This window comes from Cannabis sativa, chromosome 1 (genome assembly GCF_029168945.1).
Source record: "Cannabis sativa cultivar Pink pepper isolate KNU-18-1 chromosome 1, ASM2916894v1, whole genome shotgun sequence".
In the NCBI taxonomy this organism is placed as follows: Eukaryota; Viridiplantae; Streptophyta; class Magnoliopsida; order Rosales; family Cannabaceae; genus Cannabis; species Cannabis sativa.
In genome coordinates, this window is record NC_083601.1 from 56,846,790 (window position 1) to 56,867,607 (window position 20,818).

Sequence of the window (20,818 nt, forward strand, 5' to 3'; positions counted from 1 at the left end):
AGAGAGAGTAAGAAGTGGCGGCTAGGGTTTAGAAAAGAGAAGGCTCAGGTTTTTCTCTGAATGAAAAGTGTAATTTTCCTGAAGCCTTCACTATCTATTTATAGCATTCCACTAGGGTTAGATTTGAATTATTTGGCATTAAAATAATGAAAATATCAGATGATAAAGCCTATTATAGTGGCCGGTCATGGCTATATGGATTTGGGCCTCACTTTTTGCAATTTTACAGTTTTATCATTTCTACATCTCATTTTCTCAAAAACGCCAATTTTCAAATTCAACCATTTAAATGCCAATTCTAACTATTTAATAACTATAAATAATTATTAAATAATATTGTCATTTATCATATTTATTAATTGAACCATACAAAGTATCATAATTAACAAATATGCCCCTAAAACTCTTTCTTTACAATTTCGCCCTTACTTAGTGAAAAATTCACAAATAGACATAGTCTAATTTGAGAATTATAATTGATTAATCAAAAACCAATTATATGAGTCTTACAAGCAATATTATCTCAACTAGTGGGGGGAACCATGGGTCTATATAACCGAGCTTCCAATAAGCAGATCAAGAATTTACAACCTAAATTCACTGACTTATTAATTCTTTTTTGAATCCACGCATAGAACTTAGAATTGCACTCTCAGTATATAGAATGCTCTATATGTTCCACCATATAGACACATCATTAGTTATCCATTGTTATAATCCTAATTTGATCAATGATCCTCTATATGAATGATCTACACTGTAAAGGGATTAGATTGCCGTTACACCCTACAATGTATTTTATCCTTAAAACACTTAACCCCGTATAAATGATATTTCAACTTATGTGAAATGAGTACTCCACCATTTATTTTCGTTTGGTCAAGCTCGAAGGAGATCATCCTTTACTTACTATTCGCCAGATAGAAGCTATAGATTCCATGTTTATGTTAGCGCTCCCACTCAATTGCACTACCGTGTTCCCAAAATGTACGTATCACCCTGACCTAAAAGTAGGCTTAACTAACAAATCAAAGAACACGAATAGCCTCTTGAGATTGAGCCTAATCATAACAGGATTAAGATTATTTGATCTAGGATCAACTAGGCGATATTGACTTGAATAGATATCACGGTAAGTTTAATAAATCTAAGTCAAAGTTCAATATCGGTCCCTTTCGATGCATACTCCATGCATCCAACCTGAGCTATACTTTAACCAATGCTCTGGAAAGAACATAGCATTTCTCCAAATGCAAGTAAACTCTGTTGTAGATTATCATATCAGTAAAACCCTGTGTCTGATAAATCTAGGAAACTTTATTCACATAGTCATGTTTACTTTCCAAAGTGTTGACAACACAATAAACAAGATCAAGTATGTGAAAAGGGTTTCAGATGAATTTATAAATCAAATAGACAAGCAATTGATAAGGTGAACCAAAACATACACAAATGAATGAAAAATACTTCTGTTTCTTTATTGATGTTGAATAAAATGGATTACATTGAAATAGAGTTTTATTTAGGGCATAAAACCCAACAGAAGCTTGCTTCTCCGCTTTGATACCATGTTGCGATAAAAACAACAGAGAGAACTAAATTGAGAGAAAGAAGAATTGAATTCATTAATTGAAAAGAATGGAAGATACAACAGTATATATACAAAGGGGAAGAGCAAATAACAGAACTAAATTAACTAACTACTTGAACACAACTAACTTAACTGCGATCCGAAAATAACGGATAAAACTGACTACAATACAAAAATGAGTAATCTGATATATTTTAACACCATACCATGACATGAACTCATGCGGGTCCAGGTTCAGGTTTGGTTCCGGGTTTAGAATCCGAGTATGTGAGCAAAAATATAAAATATAATATGTTAGACAAAAAAAATATTTTTAAAAATTAAAAACAACATTTTGATGTTTTCTGTTTTTTAATTTTTTAAAACTCAATTTTTATAAAACTATTTTTAAAATTTTTTGCCAAGCAACCCTTATTGGTTTTTAAAACTGTTTACAGTTTTAAAAAAACAGAAAACAATTTTTAAGTTATGAAGCCAAACAACTTCTATATTACCCATTCATTTTGATTTGTTCTCCTTCCACCTTATAGTGCAAAGAATAAATACTCAAAAAAAAATATTGACAATATTTAGAATAAATAAGTTGGTGACTATGAGTAAATTTTTGTTAGCTATAGAGATCTTAGGGTCGGGATTCTGAGATAAGATAGATTAAGTCTACGCTTAGGCCCACTCAATCCAAGGGCCAAAAACTTATTTTTCTTTGGGCTATTTACAAAAATATGGGAAAATAAAGATAAGTTTTGATATATATGGCATAAAAACTTAATTACACTAAATATGTCATTTTTTAAAAAAAAACTTACAAATATGGGAAAAAGTCTTGAGGAATGCCATAAAAAACTTTAAATTTGTGTTTATTTTTATTTATTTTTTCTTTTTTTAAAAAAATAAAACACTAAAATAAATAAAAAAATGATCTCAACTATAGATGTTGTTTTTTTTTCAGAAATTAAACATATTTTTTTTTTATTTAAACTACTGTTTTTTTTCTTTGTTTTTTGTTAAAAACTAATTATTTCATTAAAAGTGAAAAAAAAAAAAAAAAAAAAAAAAAAAACCAGTTTCATCAACATCATCTTGAAAAAAAAACAATATTAAAAATTATAATCTGAAGATAATATAAACTTTAAAAATCAGTTTCATCAACATTGAAAGAAACTATTAATTTCATTAAAAGAATAAAAAAAAAATAGTTTCATTATGTTATTAGAATTTTTTTTCAAGTTACTTTTTTATTATTTTGTTTCTAGGTTGGAAACTTATACTTATATTTTGTTATTAAATTATTGGTAGGCATTATGTGTTGTTTTGATTATATTTGTGATTAGTATTTTTTTTTTTTTTGTATATTTGTGTGTGTGTATGTTTTTATTTGATTGTCTGATGAAATTGGTTTCAATTAACTTTATTATTAACATTTGTATTTTGTTATGATTTTTTATAACGTCAAAACTGGTTTCACATGTCGAAACTGGTTTCACAGGTTTTAACTGTTCTGTAATGGGATTGCTCAATTTTTATGATATTATTATATATTTTTTAGTTTGTATAAAACCAGTTTTATTATTGTATGATATTTGAACAACAATTTTTATTTTATTTTAATTAATCAGTTTCTGACACACATATTATTTTATTATTTTCATAACTGGTTTTTTTAAGTAACTAGTTTTTATAACTAGTTTTTTTTATTGTTGTTCATAATTGAGTTTTATTCAATTTTTTTATTAATTTATTTCAAGAAACTGGTTTTTATTTGTTTGTTTTTATTTTGGTTGTTTTACTAACTGGTTTCTCACATTCCACTGTTTTTTTTTTTTTGTTATTCTTTTATGGTTTTTATTGCACTTTTGTCTCTTTAATTTATTTTGTTTCTTTTTTTTCTCTTTGATTTTAATTTATGATTCTCTTTGTTATATTTGTTGCATATTGTATGTTTAAATTAACTCTAATTTTTGAGCAAGCAAATAAAAAATTAAATGCCAAAATAAAGAATGAAGTTAAAAGTTTGATTATTAGGTATTGATATAAAATTTATATGTTCGAAACTGGTTTTTAAATTTAGTATCGTTAATTTGTAAAAGTTTAGTTATTAGGCATTGTGTATTTTTTATTATGTTATTGATGAAACTTTTTTTTTTTTTGCCTCTTTTAATGAAATAATTCGTTTCTTTTAATATTGATGAAACTGGTTTTTAAAGTTAGTATCGTCTTTAGATTGTAATTTTTTTCATTATCTTGTTGATGAAACTATTTTTTGTATTCTTTAAATGAAATTATTAGTTTCTTTCAATGTTGATGAAACTAGTTTTTAAAGTTTGGATTCTTTTTAGATTATGATTTTTTATAATTTTTTTTTTCAGGATGATGTTGATGAAATTGGTTTTTTTTTTCTGCTGTTTTTAATGGAATAATTAGTTTTTAACAAAAAAAAAAACAAATAGTAGTTTAAATAAAAAAAAAACAAGTTTAATTTTTGTAAAAAAAAATGAAATATAAAAATGTACACTTATTATATATATTAAGAGAAAAAAAATTAGGTTGAGAAAAAAAATTAAAAAAAAAAAAGAGACACAAAGAGAAATTAGAAAAAAAAAATAGAGAGAGATAAGCGAAAGAAAGAAAAAAAAAAGTAGCAACTGACTTAAAAGTTGAAAAGAAAAAAGAGAGCCAAAATTGACTAAAAAATATATAAAAAAGACAAAAAAAAAAAAAAAACTTTTTGAAGTTTCAATAAGTAAAAAAGAAAAAAAAATTAATAAAAGTATAAAAGTAAAATGTTTTTGTCAAATTAAAAATGTAATGTTTGAAAAAAAAAATGTAGTATTTGGTGTAAATTTTTCAAATAAAAAGAAACTCTAAAATGTAAGTGTAAAATAAATTAAAAAAAAAATAAAACTAATTAAGCTAAAATCAAAAACATAAAATATGGGATTGGATAATAAGTTTATAAAAATATGACATATCAAATACCATAAAAAATCTTAAATGTAAAAAAATGCCATAGAAGAGTGGCAAACCTAAAAATGCCATATTTTTCTAACTTTGTTATGAAATCCCATATTTCAAGTAATTTTCACTTTTTCTTTTGTAGGAGTTTTTTAAAAATACTTATATCGTTTTAATAAAGATAAATATTTTTTTTTCTTAAATCCACCCCTTCTAAAGGCTAGCTCGAGGCTACCATTACACTATATTACTAAAATTTATGTGTAATAGATCCAATTATTTTAAGAGTTTATTTCGTAAATTTTTTTTTTATAAATAAAATAAAAAATCATTGACAATACTAAACTTAATTAAAAAGAAAAATTTATGCAAAATGTCATTTTTTTGTAAAATTTTAATATTTATACAGTTTAATAATTTTTTTTTTCATATTTTTACAATTTTTTTTTCAATTTTAAGATTTTTAATTATAATTTTATGGTGTTTTACAAAAATAATATAAAAATAGAATTAATAATCCGTATTTTTATATATATATAAAAAATTATAAACCGTGTTTAAGATTTTGTATAATAATAAATTTTTTTAATTTTTTTTTTATTTTTTGTTGGGTAAATACCATTTTAAACCCTGTGTTTTGCAAAAATTATCAATCGGACCATCAGTTTTGTTAAATGATAAAATGGACCCTGTATTTTCTAAAATGGTAAAAATAGGATCCTGAACTGATTTTTTATCAAAATAAAACTTAATAATCCGATCTAAAAGTACTATGATAAAACTGTTTATATTTTCTGTATCTGTTCGTGTTAGGAATTATCTTCAAGTTGGTTATATTAAAAAAAAAAAGTTGTCAAAAATTAAGCTCACGGTCTTGTTTTTTCCATTTTGAAAAATACAAGGTCCATTTTATCATTTAATAAAACAGAGGGTCTAATTAATAATTTTTGCAAAACACATGGTTTAAAATGTTATTTAACTTTTTCTTTTTTTTTTTGATTAAATATGAAATAATCCCATTAAAAGGAAATTACAAACTATCAACCAAGAGACCCGTTAACACACGAGTAATTATACGACGTCGTATCATCTTATTCTTAGCAACTCGATGTCGTATTATACATTATCGTAGATAGTAATAGTATTGTACAAAATCTTCTTCCGTGAATTTCAAAGGAGCGCCAGATAAGGGCCACGTAACGTAAGTGGACAAATACCCCTGGCGCACGTTAGCGAGGATGAGGGGATGAACTAAAACGGAGAAACTGATGTGATGAGGGGGGCGGACATAACAAAGACAACGCTTAAGTTAAACCAACCTCATACCCATAATATTATTTACAACGCTATTCCATTTCCTTAATTATTTTCTCCATCTCCATTTTCTTCCCAAACCAATTTCTCTTCTTTCTCTACACTCTCCTTCCATGGAGTCTGCTGCTGTTCTCCGATCCTTCAATTGTAAGTACATCTCTCTTTTTCTCACTTAATGTAGATATGTATCTCTACAAATGTATTGGTGCTATAGCACTGAAAGTAAATTTTGGAGTGAGGTTCGCTGGAAATGGATATATTTGAGCTTTGGTCTTATTTCGAGGAATAAAGGATCATTAAAAATCTAAGTTCTTTGAAATGTTTGAATGTCGGCATTAAGACGGTAAGATCTAGTTATCTCGAGCTGGAAGATGGCAATCGCGAATGGTGTTTTCATGAGCTCAGTGGATTTAATTTGACATTTGTGCTTAATTTCTTTTTTCTGCAGTAATGATGATGTTTCTGCCTACTCGATTGTTCTACTCTTTAGATTAAGTTGTTTAATGCTATTGTTTTGTTTTTTCCGAGTTCAAAACTATTCCATTTATAGATTTTTTTTTTTAAATAACAGTACGGTACTTTTAGGCATTCATTGATGCAATGGATATAAAATTTAAAGTTTATTTTGCAAAGTTCGAACTGGTATGTAGCAAGCAACCAGTAAAAGGCTTGATTTTGATCGTGTTATATTATATTGTGGTCTGAAAAATTCAGGTTCAGTGGGCATTAATTCACATACAAGGTCTTTCATTGAGAAGCCTGGTATGCTTTCGGCGTATAATGGCAGCCAATTGACCCCAAATAGATCTTGCATCCATAATTTGACTATTGGTGGGAAGTTAATGTACTCTTCTAAAAAGCACAAGGGAATGCTAGTATCATGTGTAAAGACATCAGATGCTAAGGATACAGCTAAGTCCAATGGTGAGGGTTTATGTAATTTCTTCTTAATTATTTTATATACATGTAACTGGAAACTTAAAGGGCAGTATAAGATACATTTTTTGAGAAAGGGTGGGAGCTGGGGTTGATTAAGAACTTGCAGTCTGGTTTCGATTATTACGTAGATGTAAATTGCTCTAACACCAACCTTTGCCATGTCTTATGCACCATTATGAACACACTCATTGGTTAAAAGCTCTGCCAGATTTTGCTGGTTGAATATGGCTCTGCACTGAAGAAGCACTATGAACTAAAATGTTTTAAAATGCTTCCACTGTAATCTTATGAACTAATATGGGCCAAGAATGAATTGTAATATCTTGTGTTTGTGTGAGCTAGTATGTTTTAAAATCAATACTCATTAAGCAGTTTCATCAGATTGCATTCCACAAGGTTCATTGGAGAAATCCCACCGAAGTCCAACTTTTCCTAATGGATTTGAGGTGAGCATATTTAAATGGTTGGCTAGCATTTTCTTTCATTTATGTAATTATTTTTCTTTGTTTGTCAGACAATTTAGTGGGTGCAAATTCTCCCAATTTATGGCCTACCATACGATCTGTTATATAAATGGGCAAATGTTGATTTGTCGAAAGTATTTTTCCTGACTAGTATGCATGTGTTACCTATGTATATCTGGTTCATTTACTCAATGCCTGGAATCTTTCATTTTAGGGATGATTGATTTCGGTTGTTATTGCATATGTTTTAATTAAAATAGTGTACATGTTTTCTGGAGCTTCAAATTTATGGTTTGATTTCCTGAAGTGAGCTCATTTAACACATTTTGTCATTCTCAACCCTTGTGTCTGTATAGCTCTAGAAATATGGTCGGCACACCATGTCATGTAATGATGTTAGTCATGAAACTTTGTTAATGGTTATGTTTTAACTATTTGCCTCGAATACCATTTAACGCACAAAGTTTGCTTAAACTGTTTTGTATTAACATAGTATTTTGAATTATTAGGCGTTGATGCTAGAGGTCTGTGATGAGACAGAGATTGCTGAGCTGAAACTAAAGGTGAACTTCAAGACCCTTAGTCTGGTTTATTTCAAAGTGCTTCATTGTTGCTTAGTGCATATGGAAAACACTTGTGGATATACGTATGTACGACTGTTAGAATTAAAATGGTCACAATAACTTTATTGAGACCGCTCATAATGTACACAGAGATGGTACTAAGAAAACCTTTAGATTGTCTATACCATTGATGAAATTTTAACTGATCATTTGGAGAATTTTGAAATATAGAACAGCCTGTCCTTGAATGATTGAAAATTGAAAATTATTGGTTTGTCCATTCTTTTATTTGACTAGCAGTTCTCTTCTGTGATAGGTTGGAGACTTTGAGATGCATTTGAAGCGAAACATTGGAGTCACCAAAGCTCCATTGTCCAACATCTCGCCAACATCAGCACCTCCTATTCCAACTAAACCAATGGTTGAATCTGAACCTGCTGCACCACCACCATCACCACCCAAAACCGCTCCTAAAAGTACCAGTCCATTTGCAAATGTCTCTTTGGTGAAATCACCGAAATTAGCAGCCTTGGAGGCCTCTGGATCTAATGCATATGTTCTTGTGTCTTCTCCCACGGTTTGTATTCTGCCTATGATGTTTATTCTGTTTCTTGTTCAAGAGAAGGGTCAATGTAAAATCTTCAATTATCTATTTTCCAGGTTGGTTCATTCCGAAAGGGAAGAACAGTTAAAGGAAAGAAGCAACCACCCATCTGTAAAGAGGTATCGTTCCGTCTAATTTATACACCAGTTATATGTGTAATTGACAACATATAGGAGCAAAATATATATATATATATATATATATATATATATATATATATAATACTTTGAATCTGTTTCTGTTGGTCTTTGTTTTTGCTTTTAAGTATCTCTATATTGAAGTGCTTGAAATCAGTCAATTGTTGTATTTTCTTACTTTGTTTATTGTCAAAAATACAGGGTGAGCTAATTAAAGAGGGACAAGTAATTGGATATGTGGATCAGTTTGGCACAGAGCTTCCAGTGAAGGTAAGATTCCTTTTTGAGATCATTCTTGGTAATCATACTTTCCCATGATGGACATATGTCGTAATGGTTTTGGCCTTTTGTTATGTTGAGCAGACAGACGTTGGTGGAGAAGTTTTGAAGGTCCTCTTCAATGAAGGAGGTAAAATTTAAATGCTTATGGTTGTATACGCTAATGGTTTTGGTTCATTAGAGTAACTTTATTACTTTGCCCAAAAAAAAGATAATATTTTTATATTTTAAATAAAAAAGCATTTTAGTTCATTAGATCTTTTATAACTAAAAAAGATTACAGACTTATACCTCTCGTCGATAATGTCTGTTACCTAGAGTTTTAGTGAAGTGTTATCTATCACTGAAGCATTATGGATTTTGATCTGGTTTTCATTCTAATATTTTATTCCAATGGTTTTGGTTTACAGAAGCAGTTGGTTACGGAGACCCACTTATTGCTGTCTTACCATCATTTCATGGTATCAGGTGAAGAGCCTCGCCTCTTTGCAAAGCAAATTCGGGTTAATTGCTTGTAGTTGGGGATCTTTGAGGCTTTTGCAAAACTTGAGTTTTTTTTTTTAGCTATGGCGTTACTAGATTCAATATTAAGTTGGTGACTTTTGTAATTGTAGTCCGTCAAAAATTTAAATGACATAATGTCAAGGAATAATTAATCAAGTCGTATACTGTTGAAAATAGATTTGAGTTAGATATAATTATGTTCATTGTTGCTTAATATGGATGATTGATGTGTAAGTGTATTTCTTCTGGACGATAGCTACCTCTCAAAAGGCACGATAGTGCACATGATCAATATTCATAATCATTGCATGTTGAAAGAAAAAAGTTATGCTATTGCATATGAGTTTTTTTTTTATGCACATAAAATAAATTATTTTAAATATAATTTATGTATTGTAAATTAATAAAATAACCACAATTAAAAAAACACGACGAGGACTTTTAGGGGTGCACCATAGAAAACACTCGTTATCTTTTACTGTGTAGAAATATATGTTATCTTCTGCAACGCCAAATTAAAAAGAGAAGGTAAAACATCATTTGCCAAAATTGTTCTACTTATGTCAACGCTGAATTTCCCTCCAGATTAAAATGAATTAACAGTAAGCGATTTGCTTATAACGATAACATACGGAAGCCCGTTGAGAATTCCAAATTTCCCTTTCTTTTTTGCAAAGTAACTCATGTTTGGACATAGCTATTTTTAAGTAATAATTATATAAACACCATATTTTTTAAAGTGTGGAAGTACGAGTGGATAGTATTTGTTTTCAGCTTTAGTATTTGTACTTGTTATAATACTATTTAAGATTATAATCAGCTGCTACCGGACATGTTAGTTTGTTAGACAACACCAGCTTTCAGTCTCCAACCTTACAAAACAATGGCAGAGAAGAAGCACCTTTTCCCAATGGCTTTGAGATTAGTCTTTTGCCATCCATGACCTTCTTTGTAGCATTCCACCTGTACATTCAAGCTTTTCTGTATCAAAACCTTGCTAAGACGAAAGGTGTCACTTATTTTCTGTAGAAATGAAAATATCAAACTTACGGTCTCTAAAATCTCATTGTCACCCTTTATGCCGCCAATGGCATAAATTGTATCTTCAATCACAGCAGTTGCAGAATAGCCCCGAGAGTCATTCATGGAGTCCCCCATCATCCAAGAGCCACGACGAGGGTCAAAAATCTCAACAGAAGACATTACGTTCTGACCATTGTAACCGCCCAAAACAAATCTGTAAATGGATCATCATCTTATTAGTTGTTAACGCAGTTCTGAACATAAAACTACATATGTTTGTGTTATATTGTCTTAAGGCTTCAAAATGAATTAGCAAGCTAATCTTAAATCTTAACATGCAGATGAGACCAACTCACAGTTTTTCATTAAGAACTGCAACTGTATGACCACCTCTCTTCGTTGACATGCTCTCAAGTCTTCTCCATGAACGTTCACGAGGATCAAATCTTTCTACTGATCTGAGAGGTTAGGGAAAAGATGTGTCAGATAATAAGGATCGAAATACCAATTTTTTATTTTTTTTACTATGCTCGTTCGTAGTACATGCTAGCTAATACCATTAATTTATATAGAAAATCAATACCAGTCACAGATATAATAAATTGGCATCATACTTTAAATAGTTCTTTCCATCATAGCCTCCCACGGCATAGATTGCACCATTGATTTCGGCAGCAGCTGAGGAAAGTCTCTGAACAAAGAAGGAAAAACCAGATATGATTATTAACTGAATTTGTAGTTGCCCTTTGGGTTTAATTTCATGTTTGTATTATAAATGGAAAACAGCATACACGTCACTGGTTGAACAGAGTGAAGTGAGAAATTTTCACAAGAGTTGCCTATGTATTGCCAAAATTTACTTTCCTAGTAGTAGTATCTACAATTTAAGGTGCAAAAATATGGAGCCAGATACTGGAAATCTATTTGGGGAAAAACAAACATTTGGCTGTGGACTAGCAATTCTCACTTCTCAGTAAGAATTAACCAATTTGCCAATAGTTGTGTCATTCATTATGCCATTTAATAGATGAAGCCGACAACTAGATGCATTAAGCAAGTGTGTGCCAAAGAAAATTTACCTTATGTAGCATGGGTTGAGCTGGGATCCACTTTCCATTGTTCACATCAAATATTTCCACCGTTGAGAAATATTCATTGCCGTTTCCACCACCAATTGCATAGATTTTATCATCAAAAGAAACTCCCGCAAAGTTTCCATTCTTTTGATTCAATGAAGGACATCTAGTCCACTGATTCGACACCGGGTTGTATGATTCGACTTCGTGAAAAAGAATTGGTGTTAATGCATTTTGATTGAATATCTACGTAGCTGCAGAAAATTTAATTCAAGAAAAAAAGTAAAACTAGTACCTTCATCATACCACACATTGTTGCATACACCGCCCAAAATATAGATTTCTCCATTTAGATTTGCAGCACAGGCATATGAACGTGCAAAACGCATGGAGCTACGGTGTTCCATATGATCTAAAGAAGGATGATAAAAATCTAAAGCTGGTAACCATGAAGAACCATCAAATCCTCCCACTAAAAGTACTAACTCATCAAGGTTTGGATGAAGATCATTGATGGACTCGGACTCCTCTTGTTCATCATTCCCACTTTGTTTAAATAGCTGATTTTCCAATGCATTGCATCTATCTTTTAAGAGTTGAATTACTAATCTTGATTTAACCTGTGAAAACTCAAATTATTTAGTTATAATGGAGAAAATTCAAAGAGCAAAACAGAGTGCCAAGCTGCCAATACCCTATTGATGACTATCATAATTAAACAAAAAATAGAGATTTTCTTATTATGTATGGGTTTAAGTCTTGAGTGAGTTCACTAAAGGACTGAATCAGGAATAAATTGCCCAAGGAATAAGAAAGTCAAATGGTGCAAGTTTTTCCTTTCCTTTTATTTGAATAGTCAAATGATGCAGGTTGGTTGGTATAGAATAATAAAGCAAATACCTGTTAACTTCGCTGAGAAACATGACAAATAAAATAAAGTGCAAAAATAATGAAATTTAGTAACAACCATACCATATCATGCTCCAAAAGATTGATTTTGCGATCTTCTTCTCCAAGAGATGATTTCAGCTCTTTGATTTCACGTAGTAACTATTACAACATTTCACAGGTACAATACAGAGTTATAAAAAGTAACTAATTATTGTAAATTCAAAGCTTCAATATGATCGGCAGATTTAATTACCATCGGAAAAATAGAGTTGAAATCAGAAGCATTCATTTCCATGATGTCCATTGTTTCTGGAAAGTAAACATAATTTAATAACTCATGGGATGAAGTGGTTGGGAAAATAAAATAAAGCTCAAGTGAAACCATGGTTAAACAAGAGAAACCCCCAAAAGAGAGCAAAAACTCTATTTCTATTTAAGATATTCACGTCTATCCCACTGTTCCAACATAAAATGATCCATCACTCTTAAGATCATATCCAAAACGATAACAAAAGGCATTCAACAAATAGCAGCAAACATCAAAATCAAAGCCAAAGCTAAAGTGACAAACAAAAATAAAAAGGTAAATAAATATAAAGAGTTAAAGACTAATGCAATAAGATAAAATCCCACACCAAAGACATTCCTGTGACACTTGTCTTCCCAACTATTATTGTTTCCTAAACTTATTTACTATCACTGCAGATAGTGAGGTACATTCAGCATTTGATAGAAAGTCTACTTGTCTCACCGATCATTCTGTCTGTATCCTCACCTACAGCAGCTTTCAAAGGTTGGATTCCAAATTCTAAATGAGGGGGAGGACCTGAAATTTTTAACAATGTTTTAAACTATTCAGATAAAAGGATTCAGCTGAAGCTACTGTTACCTTTATTTGTTGTTAGAGAAGTTGGTATAGTGTCATTTTGAGTGCAACTTGTAAAATAAGTATATCCTTCTTTCTTGACAGGGGAATTCAATAGTTCATTAATTAGTCCCAGGTTCATGTATTCCTCGTAGTTTTCTGAATCATCAACAACAACTTCTAAACATTTTCCCTTTTCATCCAAACTAGAATCATCAGATATAGAAAGGTTTGTTGAGCCTGAAGATGGTAACTTAATGTCTTGACTTTCCTCTCCAGCATCCTCAGCATTTGAACCTTTGAACAATTCGCTCCAAAATTTTCGTGGATGGGAAGTTCCCATGGTTTGTACAGCAGAAGAGTAAGAATAATCACAACTTTTTGTTTGGTTTATAACACCAGTTTTTAACGTTTGAGCTGATTTTTTATGATCTATAGCTTCCAAACATCGTTCTTCATCATCTAAGCCTCCATGAACCCAATTTCCACTTTCACAGTTAGAATTACCTAACTTGGGTGAACTCCATGTATTACGGTTTTCTCCATCTGTGTTAGTCTGATCAGGGTTAGCAACATTTAGGGACTTCACTATTTCTTCTCGCCTTCTATTAGGCACAGGGAATGCTGCATTGTAAACAGTGTTTGAAGTCTCAGTATTCGCTGAGATAGCAGCACGCACAGTTGTCAGAAATGATGAAAACAAAGAAATTAGTTTTTCTGTTTGATCCCGGTCAAGTTCAAACCAAAACAGTTTAGGTTCATAGTAGTTATCAGTAATTATTGGTCCAAACTGATCTTCAACCAAGGGCTGGCACTCCATCCGAACTCGAATCTTCACCTGCAAAAAAGAAAAAAAAACATATATACAATACTTTTCAGTGAAATTGACAAAAAGGAGACCAAAAAAAGAAAAAAGAAAACCAGAACCAAACTACATGACAAAGACTTTAAGATGATGTTATACTTGTGCAGGATAAAGGGTATAATCAGATTCATCTGCAGTCCAACCATGTGGATTTATATTCATTTGTCCAGCACTTGCAGCCTCAAAAATTCCATGAAGTTTCCTATCGCTATAGTTGAATAAGAACAGGGGCAAACCAGGCTTTATGTTCTGCACATACGAGAAATGTGGAGCTGGTAATCCTGTTCAAAATATTTAATTGGTATTTCAGAACTTTAGATTCAATTATTATGAAAAACTTTTACAAATATGTGTGTGTAGTACATAAACAGGAGGAACACAATATCTCACCAAACAACTGTTTCAAAATGCATTCTTTGAAAGTGCTATGCTTGCAACCAAATATGACTCCCCCAAGATCATTTTTTCTCAAATTTCTAGCAGTTGAGCTGAAGTTCGATGGCCACTGAGCCTGAGGTACAGATTTTTCTTTCAACCAATAAGTCTCAGTCTTCCTCCCTGCACCCATTCTGTGTTTTAAATAAATAAATCAGTGTCATAAAAAGGCAGTAATTTGAACCATATGAGAATAAGAGTACCATGCCAAGGAAAAACAAAATAGATATATTTCTTTCTTACTTAAATGCAATGTAAAGGGATACAGAGGTTACACTTGGGAAAAGAATAAAAAAGGAAAAGCCTATGTGGATTACAAAAATAAAGCACTAAATGCCATATGAAGCAGTACTGAAATATAGAACAAAAGGTTTGTTTCTTTTACTTTCTTTCTAGCTTAATCAAGGTCAGTTGACTCAGTTCCCATGATTAACAGAAGTTTGGCGTTTCTCTTTTTTGCTCAAAAGAAAGAAAATAATAAGAATAAAAAGAAAATTTGTTTATTCAATGCTGCATAGATAATAACACCTTTTCCAAACAAAAACAATAGTAGCAATAATAGAATTACAAATAAACCAGAGTCCAAAGAACAATGCAACATTTTTATATATGAGAAAATGATCCATAGAGAAAGATTCCATTTCAAGAGAGATGTAAATACTCCCAGTGTCCGCTACTTCCGAAGGAGAAAAAATGATCGCCCGAGTTCTGCATAAAGAGAAGAAAACACACGCATATAATAAATAATAAAAAAAAAAAGCTTGAATCAATGAAACTTTGAAAGATAAAATTAAAATGAAAGGAAATTGTAAGAACAAACCTTATACAAGAAGGAGAGGGGCTTCAAAAATCTTGAAATACGTTAGATGAATACAGAAGGACACTAATACTAACTACAGGAGGTCCGTACTTAAGCAATGAGGTTAGTTTCTCGAGAAAGTGAAGGAAAAGTTTGATATAGAAATGATTGTGGTGTGTTGGTGGGTATTTATAGTCATAATGGAGAAGAGACTGATTCGGCTAAAAATGCAGTGGCGAAGGCTATATGAAACGAAAGCTCATTCGGGAAAAAAAAAAAGTTTTAATCGCGCGCCACGAACGAACCGAAGCGTTCACTAACGTTTATTTTACTCACACGCTCCTGCCTCGCCATTGTTGTACACGGTTCGTTGATGTTTTCTCACGTTTACATCAGTGGTTCATAGCGCGAGTTTATGAATTTCGCCAAAAATTTACTACCAATAACCTTTCTTTTTCTTTTTTCTTTTTTCTTTTTTCTTTTTTTATCTAAAAAACTAAAATATTTTAGTTCATGATAAAAGTTAGGAGGAGTTCTTATATACTGTTTTTTATTTTATTTTTTAAAAAAAATTTACGGTTTGGGATTTCTAAAGTGGTTGCAGTGTAGTACGATTTTTTGTTGTAATTTAAGTTGCAGCTCTAGTTGCAATAAAAGTTTCTATGTAAAATTCCGTAAAAATGCACAAAAAATTGTTTTAAAGTATAAAAATGAAAAAACTCCTAAAAGTTAATAGACATAGTACAAAAGTTATATTATGATTTAATAAAAGAATAATTTTTGGAAAAAAAAAATTATAAAATTGCGATCCTTACGATTTTTTATATTTTATTTACAAAAAATTTAATTTTTTAGTATATTTTTATGTTATACTCATGTTATTTTGTTGTTGATTTTTTTTATTATCTGTATATTATTTTTTATGTTGTTTTGATATTGTTTTGTTATTTTTTTGTTACTTAAACTTTCATGTGGTTTTTTTGTTATTTTCTTATATTTCTATAAAATACTGTAAAAATATTAACAAAAACAAATGTAAAAAATTTACAAAAATTAATATTTTAGGTAATAAATAATATAGGAAAGGAGTGTTAAATGGCAATGTAAAAAATATGTATTAAAATTTAACAATATTTTTTCTTTCACACCAAATATATATTTATCTAATTATTAAAGTACTATGGATTATAACTTGGTAACTAAAAATATAATAATTGTGTTCCAATATATTAAATGTAAAATTAATTTAAAAAATTAACAAAAAGCTTTAAATTTTCTTTTTATTGAAATACATTAAAACTATATTACATATATCAAATAAGTAGTAGGAGCTTAAATAAAAAATATGATATTTATTATAATGTAAATTAAATCATATTATATTCTATATTAAATTCGGTACAATATTTAGTATGTGCCAAATTTGATTTACATTATACACTAGTATTAAAATCTAATTTAAAAAGTAGACTAAAAAATATATATACATCATCTTTATATTGTTATTGGGTACCAGTAGTACTATATCTAATACATTTTATAAGTGGTACTTTATAATTGGTTAGTGATATTCTCTAAAAGTAATATACTTAAAAGTAAACTAAAATATATATATATATACATTATCTTTATATTGCTATTGGAGACCAATAGTATTATACTCAACACTTTTCATAAGTGGCATCCTACAATTAGTTAGCGATATTTTTTAAAAATTATTTATTTATGTTATATAGAATTCGTTACTTAATTACACCATTAATAAAATCACATAAAGAAGGATGATAGGCACTAATAATACATTTTAGCAATTCTTATAAATACTCTCCAAAAATTCACATCATGCTAAATAAATGTTATTAATAATTTTGTTGAACAAATTAAAATATTGTTTTAAAATAACATAATTATAAATATAAGAGACTACACCCCATCAAAATGGGTGTACTTATGCAACTCCTAACTGTTTCAGTATTTATAAGAATTTTTTAGTCTAAATTTGTTCATAATCGCGTATATTATAGTTATTTAAGACAACCTGCAAAATTTTAAAATATTTAGAAAATTTATAATACAAGAATCAATATTTAAACTGTCTATTTCACACACGTATAAAATAAAAAAGCCACGTGTGCAACAAACTCTTTGAGCACTGTTTTTGACGTGTTAAATTTTTCTGAATTTCTCAAAATTTTGTCAGATGTCTTAACTAACTATAATTTATACGACTATAAAAAAATTGGACTGTGTAGTTTTTTGGGTAAATACCATTTTAGATCTTTTGTTTTGCAAAAGTTACAGATTGGATCCTCTATTTTGTTAAATAACAAAATGAGCCCTGTATTTTCTAAAATGGTACAAATAGGACCCTGAAATGATTTTTTGTGAAATAAAATTTAATAATAATCTAACCTAGAGGTGTTATGACAAAACTGGTTAAATTTTCTATATCTGTTCGTGTTAGGAATTATCTTCAAGATAATTATATTTAAAAAAAAAAAGTTGTCAAAAATTGATCTTAGAGTCCTATTTGTACCATTTTAAAAAATATAAGGTCTATTTTGTCATTTAACAAAATAGAAGGTCTAATTTGTAACGTTTGTAAAATACAGGGTCCAAAATAAAATTTAGCCTAATTTTTTAGATACTGAAATAGATATGAGTATATCAATATACTCATTTTTTTTTTTTTTTTAGAGAGTCAATACACTCATTTTAAATAAGTGTATTGTAGAATTTTCCTGCATCGAGTAATAATAATATTACGTTAAAATTAATAAAAAAAATAAAATAAAATTATAAGAATCTTAGTTAGAAAGATATGAGAATATGGCAATAAAACAAAAACTGTAAGGATTTAATTGTTACTGATTTAATTTTATCTCAAGAATTAGATTATGAAAGAAGAAACTAGAAAGATAGTTATATTTGATTTTCTTTTCACGTTTCAAAAAAAAAACATTAATTTTTCTTTTAAGAATTTTAATTCACAAGTACCAAACACAACCAAACGGTCCCATAGATTTTATTGGTTTATTGTTCTTCATGATTAATTTAATGAAATATAAAAATTCTTCTAATATATTCATGTCATAAGTGCTTGTTGAAAACATTCAATTATCCTTTATCATGGAAATATTATTTTATCGTGTAATGCATAAATTTATTTATTATGTTTTTCACATCCATTTTGTATGACTACTAATGATAATTATGACATGCTCACACAATTTGCACAACATTTAAGAGACATCTATGTGGTAAATTATTTAACATACCCAACGGTAAATATTACATTTAGGGCTCGTTTGGAACGCCGTATTAGATCGTATTGTATTGTATTGTATTGTATTATATTGAATTGTATTTTATGCAATAATTTTATGTAAAATTATATGTGGTATTGACTTTTATGGACACCTAACTATATAATATTTTAGTATAAATTAAAGTTTAATATAGTATTATATAAAAATATGATATATAATCAAATTTAATATAATACAATACAATACAATACGACCTAATACAACGTTCCAAACGAGCCCTTAGTATTAAACTAACACAAAAAAAAAAAATAATTAAAATTATATTTTAACACTTTTATATTTTAATTAAAATACTAAAAATTATATTAATTTTTTTATTGTGTTATAAATTGAATAAATAGGATTTGTCCAATCTAACTATAATCCTTATAAAATTTTACCCCTAAATTTTTCTATGTTACAAGAGTTCCTCTAAATTATAAAAATCATTTCAAATATCCTCCTTCAATACATTTTGCTCCTTCATTTAAGTAATTTGTTAATGTAGTACTAATATAACGTTAATTTAACCCAATTGAAGAATCCAAACAAAAAATAAATATTTAATAGCAATCTAATAATAAATTATAAAAATATGTATGTGCATTCTTAGAGCTAATGTTTGTATGTTTAAATTTTATATACTAGATTTTGAGAAGTTTAAAGTTGTTAAATAGACCCTTGTACTGGAACTATACATATAATCATTGTCACATAAGCAATTATTTTATAAAATGAGTAGCAAGTAACTAAAATGAGATATCTGCAATGATTTGTATATTTCTGGAAGAATTTTTGTAAAAAAAAAAAAAAAGAAACATTTTTACACCTAATGTAAATATGTTATCCATTGTTAAAACTATTACCGTCATTCAATTCTTAATATATGATCTACAAATGAGTTAGGTCAAAATTACTGTTTTACCCCTTAGTGTATTTTATCCTTAAAATAATTAGCTCTTTGTAAATGATATTTCTGTAAACTTTAATTATAGAAATGAGTGTTCAATCATTTAACTCCATGAACCAAACTCTAAAGAAATTATTGTTTCACTTCTTTTATTAAAAGTTATAAATTTTTCTATCTATGATTAATACAGCCACTCAATTATGCTACCAAGTCCCTAGTAGAAAGTATGAGCTAGACCGTAAAGAAAGCTATTAACGAACAAATTAAATGACTCAGATAACATAATCAGTTAGAGTACTAACCACTCATAATTGATATCGAATTAACCTATGGTCAACTATATGAGCGACTAGAGTAGATAATAATAGTACATTTATTCATCTATATCTAAAGTCAATATCGATCTAGTTCGATGTAATGAATATATTTGATCTTATCTACTTTGCCAATATCCTAAAAAGAACATAACACTTGCCTAGTGTAAGCAGATTGTATCATAGATTAGCAATTCATCATAAACCTCGTGCACTACCACTTGCATATATGAACATACAATCATAATTATATTCTACAGTGATTGTGTCACTATAATTATGATTTTCTTCATATGTTCCAAATTTAATAAACGTATATATTAAAGTAAATCGTCATGGGAATAAACATGTAACAATGCATCAATTAAATAAATTAATTTCTATTTATCATATTGATAAATAATAGTCTATAAAAAACATGGTATAACACCCCTACTGTTACGATGTTTTCTTAATTATATGTTGATCTTTCCTAATTAAAGGGTTTTAAGATAAAAATAGATTTAATAAAATTTGCGTAATGATTAAAACTTCACTAAACACAAAACACTTTTGTAAAAAAATTACAAACCGAAATCCCAAAATCTAGTTATAGAACATACATAGCATATAGTTGTTAGGTTTTATGCCCTAAATAAAACTCCATTTCAATGTAATCTATTTTATTCAACATCAATAAAGAAACAGAAGTATTTTTCATTCATTTGTGTATGTTTTGGTTCACTTTATCAATTGCTTGTCTAATTGATTTATAAATTCATCTTAAACCCTTTTCACATACTTGATCATGTTTATTGTGCTGTCATCACATTGGAAAGTAAACATGACTATGTGAATAAAGTTTCCTAGATTTATCAGACACAGGGTTTTACTGATATGATAATCTACAACAAGAGTTTACTTGTATTTGGAGAAATACTATGTTCTTTCCAGAACATTGGTTAAAGTAAAGCTCAGGTTGGATGCATGGAGTATGCATCGGAAG

At 29.0% G+C, this 20,818-nt stretch overlaps 2 protein-coding genes across 5 annotated transcripts; one reads left to right on the forward strand and one right to left on the reverse strand.

Annotated features, from left to right (window-relative positions):
- The first annotated feature begins 5,824 nt into the window (after positions 1-5,824).
- LOC115705379 (uncharacterized) lies at positions 5,825-9,602 on the forward strand. The gene is made up of 9 exons (XM_030632710.2): positions 5,825-6,004; positions 6,572-6,781; positions 7,178-7,242; positions 7,770-7,823; positions 8,140-8,400; positions 8,484-8,546; positions 8,766-8,834; positions 8,928-8,973; positions 9,254-9,602. Exons 1-9 carry the CDS (start codon positions 5,971-5,973, stop codon positions 9,313-9,315), a joined length of 864 nt encoding a protein of 287 aa, XP_030488570.2. The 5' UTR covers positions 5,825-5,970; the 3' UTR covers positions 9,316-9,602.
- On the reverse strand, positions 9,348-15,560 carry LOC115705377 (uncharacterized). 4 transcript variants are annotated; one of them, XM_030632706.2, is made up of 14 exons: positions 15,323-15,557; positions 15,164-15,210; positions 14,458-14,636; positions 14,167-14,348; positions 13,227-14,040; positions 13,089-13,163; positions 12,591-12,646; positions 12,419-12,496; positions 11,742-12,066; positions 11,450-11,649; positions 10,985-11,061; positions 10,727-10,828; positions 10,398-10,584; positions 9,348-10,310 (listed from the first exon to the last, which is right to left on the reverse strand). In XM_030632706.2, exons 3-14 carry the CDS (start codon positions 14,633-14,635, stop codon positions 10,221-10,223), a joined length of 2,364 nt encoding a protein of 787 aa, XP_030488566.2. In that variant the 5' UTR covers position 14,636; positions 15,164-15,210; positions 15,323-15,557; the 3' UTR covers positions 9,348-10,220. The 4 variants fall into 4 exon arrangements, with proteins under 4 accessions (XP_030488566.2, XP_030488569.2, XP_060964610.1 ...); XM_030632709.2 differs by lacking the exon at positions 13,089-13,163 and having other exon boundaries at positions 14,458-15,210; positions 15,323-15,556; XM_061108627.1 differs by lacking the exons at positions 15,164-15,210; positions 15,323-15,557 and having other exon boundaries at positions 14,167-14,316; positions 14,458-14,596.
- Between the last annotated feature and the right edge of the window lie 5,258 nt (positions 15,561-20,818).